This window comes from Melanotaenia boesemani, chromosome 22, assembly GCF_017639745.1.
Source record: "Melanotaenia boesemani isolate fMelBoe1 chromosome 22, fMelBoe1.pri, whole genome shotgun sequence".
In the NCBI taxonomy this organism is placed as follows: domain Eukaryota; kingdom Metazoa; phylum Chordata; class Actinopteri; order Atheriniformes; family Melanotaeniidae; genus Melanotaenia; species Melanotaenia boesemani.
This window is the reverse complement of record NC_055703.1, coordinates 21569336-21579298: the sequence shown is the minus strand read 5'-3', so window position 1 is coordinate 21579298 and position 9963 is coordinate 21569336. Positions and strand designations below refer to the sequence as shown.

At 41.4% G+C, this 9963-nt stretch overlaps 1 protein-coding gene across 3 annotated transcripts; it reads right to left on the bottom strand.

The window, feature by feature from the left end:
* Positions 1 to 474: 474 nt before the first annotated feature.
* Positions 475 to 9548, bottom strand: lats1 (large tumor suppressor kinase 1). 3 transcript variants are annotated; one of them, XM_041975069.1, is made up of 8 exons: positions 9398 to 9548; positions 8411 to 8862; positions 7697 to 7817; positions 5787 to 7219; positions 4590 to 5172; positions 3211 to 3393; positions 2977 to 3083; positions 475 to 2899 (listed from the first exon to the last, which is right to left on the bottom strand). In XM_041975069.1, exons 2-8 carry the CDS (start codon positions 8771 to 8773, stop codon positions 2405 to 2407), a joined length of 3285 nt encoding a protein of 1094 aa, XP_041831003.1. In that variant the 5' UTR covers positions 8774 to 8862; positions 9398 to 9548; the 3' UTR covers positions 475 to 2404. The 3 variants fall into 3 exon arrangements, with proteins under 3 accessions (XP_041831003.1, XP_041831005.1, XP_041831006.1); XM_041975071.1 differs by having other exon boundaries at positions 8411 to 8859; XM_041975072.1 differs by lacking the exons at positions 475 to 2899; positions 2977 to 3083; positions 3211 to 3393 and adding an exon at positions 5587 to 5598 and having other exon boundaries at positions 5047 to 5172.
* Positions 9549 to 9963: the final 415 nt, after the last annotated feature.

Sequence of the window (9963 nt, the reverse complement as noted above, 5' to 3'; positions counted from 1 at the left end):
AGAAAGTTTAAAAGAGCTTATTAAATATCTTCAGCCTCTTTTATTACTAGCAAGCTCTGAATGAAGACACACTGTAGGTAAGTTAAGAAGTTATGTACTTTCTAACTGAAATGTGATCTGAAGTGCAATTTTATTTCCACATTAAATATTACTGACTAAAAATCAGTAAGCTTTATTATTTTTTTAGTTTTATATAACCTACTTGAAAAAATATACAAAATACCAAAACATGTGAACCTGCCAATGTTTAAGTTAAGTGCATTTTATTGACTAAGTTTAACTTTTTATAATTAACATATTTAATATCTGCTTGTACTTTTAACTTTCATGTATTTAATCTGCAATTAAAGTACAGAAACTGTGGGTCTAGAAAGTGAATCACTTTGAGACAAAAACCAGGATAACACATTTAAAGAAACCAAGCAGCAGACAGCAGAGTAGCTCAACGGTCAACAACTCATCACCAGTTCAGAATCATTTTTCTATTTTTATTTTAATCTTTTATTTGACACCAATAAAACAGATGTGACAGTTGGTGTGCATGTAAAACATTTTATTTACATTCTTTATTCATCACCCTCTTCCCAAACCTCCCAGAACAACATACACAAAAATAAAATTCTCTCACAGTAAAAAAACAAAAACAAAACCAGTGCAGAATGATAGTGGTCACCATTAAGTCCACAATAACTACATTCAGAGATTTTTCCTACATGTGGAGAAAAGTACAGCGGGTAACAAAATCTGTCAGAGTCCAGTTTCTCTTTTTTCAGAACAGAGACACAAAAACAGTTAGCTGTAGTGTTTATCTGAGTCACAATGTTAAGGTACCAAAAAACAAGGCTTCTCTGGTTGATAGTGTGATAATACCACAAAAAATACTTTCAAAGTGTTGCAGTTGTTACTTTCCTAATGTGGGTCATTACAAGAGTCAAAACCCACCTATTTAGTGCTTTGGTTGAGATGAGCATGAAGTCTGAACAGCAAAGTAGGTTCAACATTATACATTTGATCTAATCTGGTAATTAGTGTCAAAAACTGAAAATAAACATTGACAGAAGGCAGCAGCAGGGGACACTGTCAAGGGCCTGCCCAGAGGAAAAAAAAGTGTACAAAAATCAACTCACAGGGAAGAAAAACTATTTACATCCACTGTATACAACTTAATTTATAAATACATTTAGGTATAAATTAGAAAAATAAAAGAAAAACCTACTGTAGTACAATCAACTACTGCTACTCTCATTTTAAAATGCCAGTCTGATTATTAACCCTCTTAATATTTGGTGAACCATAAATCAAAAAGGCACAGCAATGAATAATTACAGAAATTTATCCCTGCAAATATCTACGAGCCTCGACACTAAATCCCCACTGCAAATTACATTCAAATATAAATTAAGAGGATGTGAAAAAAAAAATTAAAATAAATGCAACTCAACAACAATTCGCACACAAGCAGCATCTATACTAGAGTCACCAGGTTGCTTAAATAAATTAAGGCTTTACAGGTTGGGAGTGGTTGCTACTGGATACCAAAAACAGCACTATGATTTTTTTATTTTTTTTAATTCCTAGATTTGTTCTTCTGGAGATGTTCAGGAAGCACACATCATTCAGTGCACCTTTAGCACATTCATGTATAAAACTTAAAAGACAAGCAGAGTTAGAGGAGCAGAATGAAACAGGTGACAGGCAGCAACTTTGCACAGATATGGGAAAGAGGAGGTCTGGTTCTGTCCAACCGTAACAAAATCCACCTACCAGCCCCTCTAAAGCTGCCAAAATTAAAGGGTTTTACTTTTATGATTTGAAACTGTTCAAACCATAAGCTAAGATTTTAGATGATATTGTTTTTTCTTGACCAAATTATTTTACTTAGGTGCTTTTATATGAGGAAGGATCAACTATTATCAAACGATAACAAGCCCACGCTGAAATTTATTAAACATCCTTTGCTTTCACCTTCTCAGATGGGAAGATTTGATGCTTTCTTTGCAAAAAAAGATGAAAAACTTGACAAATTTGGGGTTTTGGCTCCCCTTAACGGCGTTGGAGGATAGTTCTGTTACCCTTGGACAACAATGGGAAGCAGTTTCTAGTCTTTATGTTTTACTTAGCTGACTGACTCCAGGTCAGTTTCATATTTAGACTTACATTTTTTTTTTTAATCTACTTGGCTAACTTTTGGAAAGAAAGCAAATACACACATTTCCCAACACAAAATATTCCTTTAACTTGTGTGAATTTGTTTTTTGTTGTCGGTCTTAATATAATTGCTTGCTGAAGTGTTCTGGCTGTTCCTACAAAGTTATTCTCCTATGCTGAAGTTATTTAATGCGGTACCTTTGCGAACCCTCTTCACAAACTCCGTATGTACAAAGATCTTAACTGGCTTCAGCAGCTAAACATACACCAGGTCTCTGCCCTGTGTCGCTGTCTCCTGCGCCACACCCTCAGAGTCTGCCTCATCCTCGTCATAGCCCTCATACTCGATGGGTTTGGGGCAACTGTAAGGGTGCCCATTGTCGTCGAAGAAGCGTCTGAAGGTGAACTCGTAGAAGGCGTGCTCAGGGTGTTTTCCATTGCGGAACCAACCGTTCAGTGTGTCATTGTGGTTGTTCTCGCTGTCGCTGCTCCGGAGTTTATCCGGGTCCACCGGGTCAAAGTTGGAAGTGTCTGTGGAGTGAGCGATGGTGGGGATGTAGGGCGCCACCTGCTGTCTCAGGTCGTTGGAGAAGTCGATGCTTTTAAAGAAAGGATTAGCTTTGATTTCGTCTGCGCCGTTTTTACCAAGGCGGTCCTCTGGACCACGGCACAATTTGACAATGAGATCTGATGCCTCTGGACTGAGCTTGGCTTGTGGAGGAATGTGCAGCGTGCTCTTCCAGTTTATCACCTGGTTTCAGCAAAAAGACAGTGACTAACAATGAACTTTGTGGACACAAAACATTTCACAGCAGATGCCTCACATACCTTCAGCTGCGTCTCCAGGGGTGTGTTCGCAAAGAAAGGAGGCTGCCCAACTACCATTTCATACAAGATCACGCCAACGCTCCACCAATCACAGAGCTGAGTGTATCCTGCAGAAGGCACATTAAGTCAAACACAGCAAACAACTTCTCTATGTAGATTTAGGTCATTTTTTTTATTTATTTGCATAAATAAGTGAAGAGTACAAATATGGACACACTTAAATGTCTACTGCACCTGTTCTGAGAAGCACCTCTGGTGCGATATAGTTGGGTGTCCCCACCAGTGAGTGGGCCAAACAGCGCTGGTGCTGCCGGGCTTTTCTCCTCTCTAGTGGCTTCAGACGGTCTGTGCAGCGGCAGTTGGCTGCGTCCTCCCATTCCTTACTGAAGTCCATGCTATCCTGCCTCACGTGGTCCCCTGCAGAGAGATCACGCAGCAATATTTATCTGACTGACCAGGGGCTTGGACAAGGTTAGACAAGTCTGTGAGGCTCTCGGTGGTAAACTTTGCAGCACTACAGCGCAGACAGACGAGAGTTAAGAGGCAGGTAACAAGACAGTAGAAGAAAGAAAGCCAGCTATAAAAAACAAAGAGGGAGATAGAGACGACTGCGCCAGAGAAAGGCAGCGGTGTTGCCAAGTCCCCCTGTTTTAAGAGACTTAGGGCTTGTTTTTCCTCTGAAGTCGCTTGCAAATATCGTCAGTTTAGGGTTGCGGGTTTTTGCTTTGTTTTCCTGAGTATAGTTCTTATTTGAACTTGCCCTGCTCCTGTTATGAAGCCTTCCTGAGTCTCTCACAGCTGTCCATAATAAAGCATTAAAGCCATGGATATGGAACTGTGAAAGTGACAGTCCGTTTTTTCCCGTGAAGTAGTGTCAACAGCCCTGTTTCCTTGGTTACCACAGGTGTCGAACCAGCACGTCCCTACCCATATACGCGCACAACTTCACTTGACAGAACAGCGAATATGCCCGCAAATAAATAGGAAATATGTAAAATATATATAATAAAGACTATGAACAGGCTCATCATGCAGCCCCTCAAAAAACCTTCTTATCCTTGAGGCTGATGAACATTGGTTTGACACTAAACAGTCATTATGATCTCCTGGACCTTGGCTCCAAAGGTTTTCTCTAACTGGACCTATTTAAATTTTAGTGGACTACAATTTATAAAAGGAATATTGCCAAATATTTGCATCTTTCCTTCCATTTCTACTGCTTATCCAAGGTCAGGTTGCGGGGGCAACAAGTTCAGAAGGAAATTCAGATACCCCTCTCCCCAGTTACACTCTCTAGCTTGTTCTGGGGGATCCGGAGGTGTTCCCAAGCCAGAAGAGAACCTTCTAGCAAATTCTAGGTTCTTCTCCAGGGCGGGCTACAGGTAGGGCATGCCCATAAAACCTCCAAGGGGAGGCAACCAGGAGGCATCCTTCAAAGGAATTCCTCACATCTTTAATAGACTATCCTTTTCCAGTTGCTTAAAAACTTCTAAAAATCAAAACTAAACTAAAAAAAATTTACTGCAGGCTTTGATACATTCTTAGAACAGTTATACCTTCAGGGCGATATTATTTTTATATATGTGTGAACTGTAATAAAAGCTGATACTCACCACTCTGGTAATACTTGGAGTCATGGGTCCAGCGAAAACCAGTACAGAGACCAAAATCAGTAAGCTTTATGTGTCCATCTCGGTCTATGAGGATGTTGTCAGGCTTGATGTCTCTGTGGATGAAACCCATCTTGTGAACACTTTCCACAGCACATGTGAGCTCTGCGATGTAAAACTGAGCCAGCTCTTCTTTAAAGATGCCAAGCCGGATAAGAAGGCTCATCATGTCCCCTCCAGGAATGTACTCCATGACAAAGTACAAGTTGTCCTTGTCTTGGAAAGAGTAGTAAAGACGCACTACCCATTCGTTGTCTGCCTCAGCCAGTATGTCCCTCTCAGCCTTAACGTGAGCCACCTGGTTCCTCAGCAGCACATCCTTCTTGCGTAGCGTCTTCATGGCGTACAGCGATCCCGTGTCCTCTTTTCTTGACAAGCACACCTCACCAAATGCTCCAATGCCAAGTGTCTTGATTCGTTTAAACATGGACTTATCCATCTTTGCACGCTTCAGCCGAATGTAGTTGGACTCCTTCTGACAGAGCATCATACGCATTTGCTCTTGAGCATCTGAAGACAAACCCACCTGAGAAAAAAACAAAAAGTCAAAAATCAACAGTTGTACACAACACACACCAAAAACCGGAAAACTGTGCATTTCTGGTTAGATATAAATGCCATGAAAAGAAACAGATGATAAAATTGATGGAAATTAGACAAATCACTGCAAAATGTGTATATATATTTTTTTTAAAAATAATTAACAATATCATCTTTTCTAAGTGTTAATTATAATTTTACACAAACAAAAATGCACAAGCTGTGTGTCAGTCAGTATGATGGAGGTCGTGGGGTGTCATGCGTTTTCTTCAGTCACACAGGGTGACATGCTTCCATGAGATGCAGTACATTCAAAATATAAACAGACTCTTAACATCTTACTTAAACAGCTGATGTATGTTGGCTGTTCTGTGTCACAGGACAGCAGAGAAACCTTTACCTTTTAGATCAGCTGTTAGTCACAGTGAGGGGAGAGAGAAAGAGAAAGAACAGTTAAGAAAAAAGTAAAACTACAAGAAAAAGATCAGAGAAGACAATCCAGTGATGACAAAGTATGACAGAAAAAAGGTCAGGAAAATAGCAAAAAGTGGAACAGTTACATTAGAACTAGCTAGAAAAGTCATCTACTGATGTTCTCACCCTCTGCATCTCGCTCTCTAGTTGCTTCCTCCTTCGAATCCTCTGCTGATGGTTCTTCAGGATATTTTCTACATGTTGCTCCATGAAGAACTTGAAGGCTTGTGGAGAGTACAAAGGAACTCTTCCAGACTCTCCTCTGGGCTCCTCATCTTTCTTGTTACGGCGAACGGGAACAGGTGAAGTTGTGATCTGCTTCCTCTCCTTCTCTACTGCTGCGGTGCTTTCAGGGCACTCTGATGCTTTCTCCCTGCAGTTGTCACTGCTGCTGCTGCTCTCCTCCTCAGTAGACTTACTGGCCCCTGCATCGTATGTTGGAGGAGAGGGTGCAGCCTGCTGCTGGAGGAGGTGCTTCGGGTAGGGTGGAGGGGGACCTTGATAACTGGGTGCCTCTGCTACTACAGGGATCTGAGGGACTTGAGGTGAAGGTTCTGGGTAAGCAGGTGCAGCTGAAGATGATGTAACCTGCTGCATCCATGGAGGATGTGTAGGAGCTACTGCAGTGTGTAGCTCAGGTTTCTGGACACGCATGCTCTTCACTGGCTGCAGGATGGGGGCCTGTGTGATGGCAGTGACTGTGGTGGCAGAGGGCTGCGAACTGGTTGGGTGAGCAGCTCTACCACTGAGCTGGTGGTTGTTGAAAGAGTTAGAGCGAACTGGCATGTTGTGCTGCCACGATGGCGACAGGTCCTGATTGCTGCTAGTACCAGAAGAAGACTGAGGCTGATTTGAAGCTAGGGGAGTCTGGGACCAGGACTGAGGAGGGCCTATGCTGTACAGGTCAAGGTTGTGGCTGTTCCGGTTAGGAACCATCATAGATTGAGGGATGCTTCCACCATTAACATAAGAAGGTGAAGATGCAGGTCCTCCTGCTTGCTGGTCTGTGGGACTGTGCCGGCTACTCTGATTGACAGGGTAAGGAGGAGGGGGCTGTCTGTTGCCCCCAGACATGTAGTCTGGCTGAGGTGTGCCATTCTGAGTCCAGCTGGAGGGGAAGATGAACTTATTCCCCCCAGAGTTTTGCATTATGATGGGCTGGTGACCCACAGGAGCTGGACTCATCCCCCGCTGATTCTGAGGTGCTGAAGTTGGGTACGCATCAGGCCAGGCTCCTTGGGGCACTGGAGAGATACGAGGTGGAAGGTAATCCATATTTCCAGAGTAGCGCTTGGTTGATGGGTTGCTGTCCCAGGATGATGCAGGAGGCATAGCACCGCGGTTTGGTGGAGGTGTGACACTGCGCATCTGAGGTGGTAGCGGAGGGTTGACTCTCTGGCTGTTAGCAGGGTGACCTTGAGAAAAGGCAGGAGGTGGTCCAGGGCCATCTGTGTGATACATCATTCCATCCACCAGGATAGGACCATGTCGAGGAGCCAGAGACTCCTTAGAGCCTTTCCAGCTTGGCCTTCGCAGCACAGCCTGTATATGAGAAGTCCCTATATATACAAAAGAGGAAACACAAAAAGCCTTTCTAAAATTGGAAATAAAAAAGGTCTAAACAAGAAAAAAAGAACATTTGTTAAATGTCAGAAAACTGTTTCTGACTAAAGAATCATGTTCCTAATACCCAGTTATTAACTTTGTATGCTTTTTTAACATGCCATAATAAAGATATTATTTGTGCAACAACTTGAAATGTATAAAGTAACAATTTCTTTTAAGTTTCTCTACGGTGTATAATTATTTTCCCTCCATGCATGCTATGTAACTGCTACTATGAATGAAAAGCAAATACCTTTTGTTTCAATAATTACATTTAGAGATGCAGTAATTCATACTCTATATCACCATATAATACAATTTCTTTTGAACAGGTGTTCTAAATTGTGCCAATAATACAAAGGTTGGATACAATAAAAAAAAAAAAAGAAAAAAAGAGAACCAATATCAATACCAGACAATTGTTTAAATACCTGGTGCTTTCAGGCCCGAAGAGCTGGGGTTGCCAACAGCCATCTGCTCCCTCATTGACTCCTGGTAGTTCACCTTTACTACATAATCTGAAGTGGCCCCGACACGGCGGCTGCTGCTTGGCTTGAGACAAAAACAGAACAACTGTGACTGGGCAATCAAAGAGGAATAGGTTGCTCTAAGGATATTCAATAAAGGATCAATATTTTTTCTAAACACTCACGTAAATTAGCCTGAGGTTATTTCTTTCCACTTATCCTTTTGGTTGTGCAACAGTTTAAATCAATTACCTAAAACTGATCCATTAAATCCTCACATGTGAAGGGAGGAAGATGATTTTACTTGACATAAACAAATTATTTCTGCATGTCACATTTTACCTAATAATTTTGTGAAATTTAACAAAATTGCACTACACAGTGCAGCTTCATTCCTGCACTGCATACACTCAGTCAAGCCAACAGCAGATGTCAAATGTAAAATGTCTGTATTGTTAACTTCACCAGCTTGTCACTTCACTCTGCATACCTGACATTTTCTAAAAAATTCCCTTCTAAACAATGTGCACTAGGTGATTACCCTCAATTACTAAAGTATGAGTAGAATGACAGCCCTATCGCAGTCCTTCATAACTGAAAGGTATCTGTCAGTCAAAAACCAAAACAAAAAAACAAAAAAGAAGAAAGCCAAGACTGACACATAAACACTCCTCTTACCTCCTCAAACCCAGCACTTGAAGATTCTAACATTGACTTGTTAGGATCTGGGCTTGAAGTGTTGGACTCACTGTTCAACGAACCGCTCACTTCAAAAGGCACCAGAGACTTGCGGATCTGTTGTAAGGCCTTATGGTAGGGGTGTTTAGAGTTACTACTGCGTCCCTGTTGCCTTGGATCTTCAAAGTTCATTTTCCCTTGTCCACCGATGTCCACTTTAGGTGGGTCAGAGGGTTTGGACAAGTTGCGCAGGCTGTTTCGTATCTCCTGCAGCATTTGTTGGCTGTTGCCACTGTAGTTGCTGGCAGGGAATGTCTTGGGTCTCATCTGCCTGTGTCCTTCGGGTTTCTCCCCTCTCCTCATGTATGATAATGATGGGGGAATGTCACCAGTCCAGGAGTACAATGGTAGTAGGGGTCTCTGATGTCTGACTTCACATCTGCATGCTGCTGCTGTAAATATTCGAATCCAGTGTGAGATAAACAGGCATCCAGAGTACATGGCATGTTACCAAACAGGTTGGGCAAAAACTGAGTGGAGTAATTAAAAGATATACATTTAAGATGTAAAACATATTTTGTCATATACAGATTAATTGTACAGTACTATTTACACTGTAGCAAAGCTTGTTTTACACAATTTTAAAAGTTAAAAAAAATATATCACAAAGACATTCATTAAAAGACCCAGACCCCGTCCACTTGCTAACTTCGTTAGCATTATACGCTAACAGTGCGCTATTTTCATCAGGTAAGGTAGCATTCAGAGCTAAAGATATTTGTTACAATGAACGAAATATTTCCATTCATTAGCAACCCGTTGGTTGGCTACGACAACGGTCATAATTCCTGCCTTTTTAAATCAAACAGCACATAAGTGCCTACGCGGCCTGTGGTTTAAAGGCATCCATTTGCTGCTATTCAACAACAGGTCGCGAATTAGCCTGTTAGCTCGAAACACAAAAGTTAGCTTGGTTGGACAACTTACCAGTATCTTAAAAAGCTGCTTTCTTCAAGACTCTTCCTATTTCAACAGAAAACACTGGTAGCTTAGCCTTTATCAGCTTCGAGGACGCGATCTCACTATAAAGTCCTTATTGTGCCGTGCTGGTTGGCTCCTAGTCGTGCTGAATTCCTGGGATGTCTGAATGACAAGTACATCAGCAGGAAAAAAAAAAAAAAAACTTCCATTCAAAGCGAACGCCTCACACATCCGGTTTTCCAAAAGCACTTTCTGAAACTATGTTTAACACGAGCATGATAACAAGAAGATACTGTAACTATATACTGAAAATAAGGCGTTAAAGTTTTCTTTTAGTAGTTTTTTCCCCCTCAGACATCAATAATTACCAAAGGGAAGGGACCCTAACCTCGACAACAGTTTCATGCTGTATCTTTAATTTGAAATGCAAGACCGGAAGTTTCCTGAGATTGTATTACATAAACATGTAAAACTTTACTTACGGTACCCGGATGCTGCTTGTTTTTGTAGCTTCTTGTGTTTATATACAATTCATTGAATCGTAAATAGACAAGAACTAAATTTGCAGTAAG

Bases quoted from the DNA above. Each gene is read 5' to 3' on its own strand.
- lats1 (XM_041975069.1), bottom strand. From the start codon at position 8,773: ATGAGGAGAGGGGAGAAACCCGAAGGACACAGGCAGATGAGACCCAAG. The intron at 7,818-8,410 runs GTAAGAGGAGTG...TTTTGTCTCAAG, and splicing joins CAAGTGCTGGGTTTGAGGAG to CCAAGCAGCAGCCGCCGTGT. The intron at 3,084-3,210 runs GTGCAGTAGACA...TGCCTTCTGCAG, and splicing joins AGAGGTGCTTCTCAGAACAG to GATACACTCAGCTCTGTGAT.